The following is a 4,416-nucleotide window of genomic DNA, read 5'->3' as shown; positions in this document are numbered from 1 at the left end:
ATTTACCACATCAGATAATATCAACCCTAGTTGATGATGATACTGTTTATAAAACCATATAATCTTCAACACTACAGTTCTGAAAGTATCTATTTAATTTATTTAGATTTCGTTTGTTATCGTAATTAACGATACGCATAATAGATTGCGATGGACTACTGTCCCTTTAATATAATCGATTTGTAAGTGAGAATAAAGGATTTAAAAATTAATCTCAATTTTTTTCCAGTTTTCTTTCCTCTTCATTTCCTTTACAATCATGGGGTGGACTTGCTACGTGTTAAGCAACTGCGGTTACCTTTACAAGTAATAGTGGAAACCCAAAATAGTCTATAATAACTGGAAGTGATGCTATTAAGGATAGAAATATAGTTTAAGTCCTAAACCAAATCTTGAAGTAATAATATTGATATGTATTTGAAAATATTAAGTAATTTAGTAAGTATTTTATTTTAATCCTCTTCACATTGTTCCAATTAAGAATTTTGTTTAAAATGCCAACAACTGGAACATAATGTATTTGTATTATTTTTTATAAACAGTAATTAGTATTTATAAGGAAAGAATAAGCAAACTCAAATTAACGGAATTAACGGAACGGACAATTTGAGAAACGGATCTAAGTTAATAAATGCCACAATATTAGTAGCCGAAATAGTACTTTGAGCACTTCCAAAGAGAGAAAATAAGCGGTACGAAAAATGTAATTTAAAAACATATTCAGAATGAACTTGAAAAATAGGACAAGCTATACTGGAACAATCTACTAGGGCTATCATAATCAAAACCGCTTTTAGGGATTTTGAACTGAAATTGATTTAAGAATTGTATGCAACTTAAGAATCATGATAGGAATCCTGGCAGAGCATGGTAGATTTAATAATTCATTTATAAAACTGGGTATTGTTTTTAATAAAACTTGCAGATAGACTGAGTAGTATTTATATTCTTGATTAGATTAATAGATAATCCCTGATGTAGTGGTTATACATTTGGCTACATCCTTATTAGTATATTCACCTGTTCTCAAGCAAATTAATGTCTCTGTTTTGCTTGTAGATTTTTTGACAACCAAAATCGGGTATATATTTCTATATATATTTGTTTAAAATTTGGTAAAATTGGTTTATGCAAACAAACTAACAAATCAGAAAAATATTTTTCTAAAAAATATATAAATTCTATATATATTCTATATATTCTATAAAAATTTATCCAATTTCCTTATTGATAATAATTGCTAACCACTCACAATTATAACTATTTCTACAGCGTTCCTGAAATTTATCGATCGAAATTTCTTATATTAACAATCTGTAACAAATATTAAATAGTCTTAAATTTGAATTATTATGGGTCATCACTATATGTACTTTATACTCCTTTAAATCAGAGAATACTTTTTCACATGTGTCGCATTTATAATCAACTTTGACACCTTTGTGTTTTGCTGCTGTATGGTCCAATAAATATTTTTCGTTACCGAAGATATCTTGGCAATGGGAGCAATAAAGTAGTGTCTCAACCACATTATCCTCATGTGAGCTATTTATATGAGTCTGAAACGAAATTGAAATTGAAATACAATATAAGCACTTTCAAGACCCTTAAATCGTACTTACATGTAGAGCAGGCCTAGTTTTTGTGTGTGTTCTTATATGTCTATTGAGGATATTTTTGCGATTAAAACTTTTGAAGCAATAAGAGCAACTGAACGGTTTCTCATCTGTATGTGCAGAACGTATATGTGATTTCAAAGAGGATCCCTTTGTGAAACATTTTCTGCAGATACTGCATTCGTGCTTCACCATGCTAGTATTGTTGTTGTCTTTTACATTAAAACCCAATCGATCCTCATTAATAATATCGTTCTCATCTTTGTGTACTTTAACCATATGGTACAAAAGCTCAGTTTCGCTAGTAAAGCATACTGTACAATGTTTGCACTCAAATGTTGGAGCTTCATGCATCTCCTGATGCTTCATCAAATCTTTAAGTGTCAAGAACTTTTTATTACAGTTGGCACAATCTAAAAACAAATCAGCTACTGAATCAGATGACACAGTCTCAGGATAGTTGGGTGTAGTATGCTGATAGCATTTTGAACCAGGTGTTTCATAGTGTATTTTTTTTCACAATTAGAGTCGAACTTTTCGTTACAAGTTTTGCAATGATACGTTCTAGTAGAACTTTTTTTATTCACACTGTGAAAACGGACGATGTGGCTCTAAATAAAAAAAATTTAATTTTAATTTAGTCAATTAACACAGTATTTAATTCTCACGTTAAGTCTACACTTCGTCGTAAAAGCCAAGACACATCTTTCGCACTTAAACGGTTTTTTATAGAAGCGCTAACAGCGCAAGTTGGTATTTTCTTTCCAACGACGGTGACAGAAAAAATGACCTGAAGCAATGGCTGGGCCCGAACGCAGGTCACACCGATGGTAGTCTTAAATGACTAATAGCGACCCTACCTCGAAGTAATACTTATGTAGTTTCGGGGTAGAACAAGGTCTCTAGGAACGAGGGGGATGATTTAGTCCGTGCGAGTCGGGCCCTCAATTTTCAAGTGGCCGAATTGTGGTCAATCAGTAGGCATAAAACCCTCTCTGCCTTCGCAAAAAAAAGAATTATTAGTACATGTTCGTTGAAACAAATGCAGGTTTAAATGTAATTTGTAGATGTCTATCGACAATGTGACGCATATTGTTTCTGCTTCGCACTGTTGGTCTCAATTCGCTAAACGATTTCTTTGCTCTTTTTTATGCCATTCTGGGCAGCCCCCGATTTCGTCTGCTTGAAGGATTCCATACTAGTGGTGCGTGTGCTTTATGTGTTTATAAGGTGGCTCAAGATCACGATATTAATGAGCCAAGTCTATTGAAAATTACGTGGAAAAACAATGATAAGCTGGTTGAAACTCATGAACTCATAATACGTTCAACAGTGAACTCTTGCACGCACTAACATATCATGTGGAAGTGGAATGGTTCCCTATTATTATAGCAGAAATAATATCGAAGGCCCCTGAATGTGCTTTTATGCAATAATTGAAGTAGAGAAGCAATTGGGAGCAAGGTTTATAACAATTTATACAACTAGTATCTTTTGCAGTAGGTCGAAGGTATGTGGATTAATGCTACAATTATTAATTCTGAGACGTAAAGTCTTCTGCCTTTTGTTTCGAAAGAACCTCGATCAGAAACTATATAATTTTTGTAAAGCTGTTTTGTGAGAAACGTTCGTATCGAAATATGGAAAATAGGAGGCTCCTCGGTTCAAAGAAGTTAAAAACTTTCTAAGGCATGAGTTGGGAGCAGAATAGTGTATGATGTACATATTTGGCGTGAGGAATTAAGAAATCATCCCGTATATAATGTTAAGCATTAAGCAATGTTTCAAAAATAACCCATGAACTCTGATCGAATTGAATATATCATATAAGTGTATGTATTTACACTATGACTTACGACAGTATGTAACGACTTATGTAAATTTATATGTTCTCATATTAGATATGTGTAAATTAAATATAAATACGTAAACAATATACATTTTGCCCATATAAGGCTGGAAGAGTTGGTTTAATCAAGATCCAGGTTACAAATATTGTGACTTATTCAAACATTAACACAGAAACTTACTTCAGAAAGCAGTACTGCATACATGTTATATCGTATATATCATACTTTAGTCAGTGAGGGACTTTTATTGTCCAAAGCAACTACCACTAGTAGGAGACAAAGCTCCGACCGTCAGCGAAGTCGTCAGTTCTTATTGTTACTTTTGCAAAACCCTATATTGCCTTAGATTAGTTTAGATTTTAAACTGGTTGGGAACTTGTCACAACGCACTGCATACCCACTTTACTTTCATAGACGAGTAGGAGTTTCATTATGTCCTTTGCAGAGATGTTGCCTTATTCCATTATAAGTGGATAGGCAGTTGATAAGTACCGAAAGATTAGATTTTAAACAGGTTGGGAACTTGTCACCACGTCACTGAATACCCGCTTTACTTTGATAGACGAGTAGCAGTTAAAAACGCCATTATGTCCTTTGCAGAGATGTTGCCTAATTCCATTATAAGTGGATAGGCAGTTGATAAGCAGTTAAAAACGCCATTATGTCCTTTGCAGAGATGTTGCCTAAGTTCATTATAAGTGGATAGGTAGTTGATAAGTACCTAAAGATTAGATTTTAAACTGGTTGGGATTATTGTGACATACCCACTTTAGTTTCATCCTATGGAACTATTCATCTTATGTCCTATGGAGAGATGTTGCCTAATTCCATTATAAGTGGATAGGCAGTTGTTAAGTACCAAAGTCTGATTCTGGCGGAACTATCACAGTGACACAGAATGTGTTCTGCTATTTCCATTTCTTCGCAATAAAATTTGCAGCTATTGTCTC

General features: G+C 33.5%; 1 protein-coding gene across 1 annotated transcript; it reads right to left on the bottom strand.

Moving 5' to 3' along the window:
* Positions 1 to 1,284: 1,284 nt before the first annotated feature.
* LOC119688398 (gastrula zinc finger protein XlCGF26.1-like) lies at positions 1,285 to 3,670 on the bottom strand. The gene is made up of 4 exons (XM_038103077.1): positions 3,647 to 3,670; positions 1,623 to 2,090; positions 1,374 to 1,559; positions 1,285 to 1,314 (listed from the first exon to the last, which is right to left on the bottom strand). Exons 1-4 carry the CDS (start codon positions 3,668 to 3,670, stop codon positions 1,285 to 1,287), a joined length of 708 nt encoding a protein of 235 aa, XP_037959005.1.
* Positions 3,671 to 4,416: the final 746 nt, after the last annotated feature.

This window comes from Teleopsis dalmanni, chromosome X (assembly GCF_002237135.1).
Source record: "Teleopsis dalmanni isolate 2A chromosome X, ASM223713v2, whole genome shotgun sequence".
Lineage (NCBI taxonomy): Eukaryota > Metazoa > Arthropoda > Insecta > Diptera > Diopsidae > Teleopsis > Teleopsis dalmanni.
The sequence above is the reverse complement of the archived record's forward strand: the minus strand, read 5'-3'. Positions and strand labels throughout refer to the sequence as shown.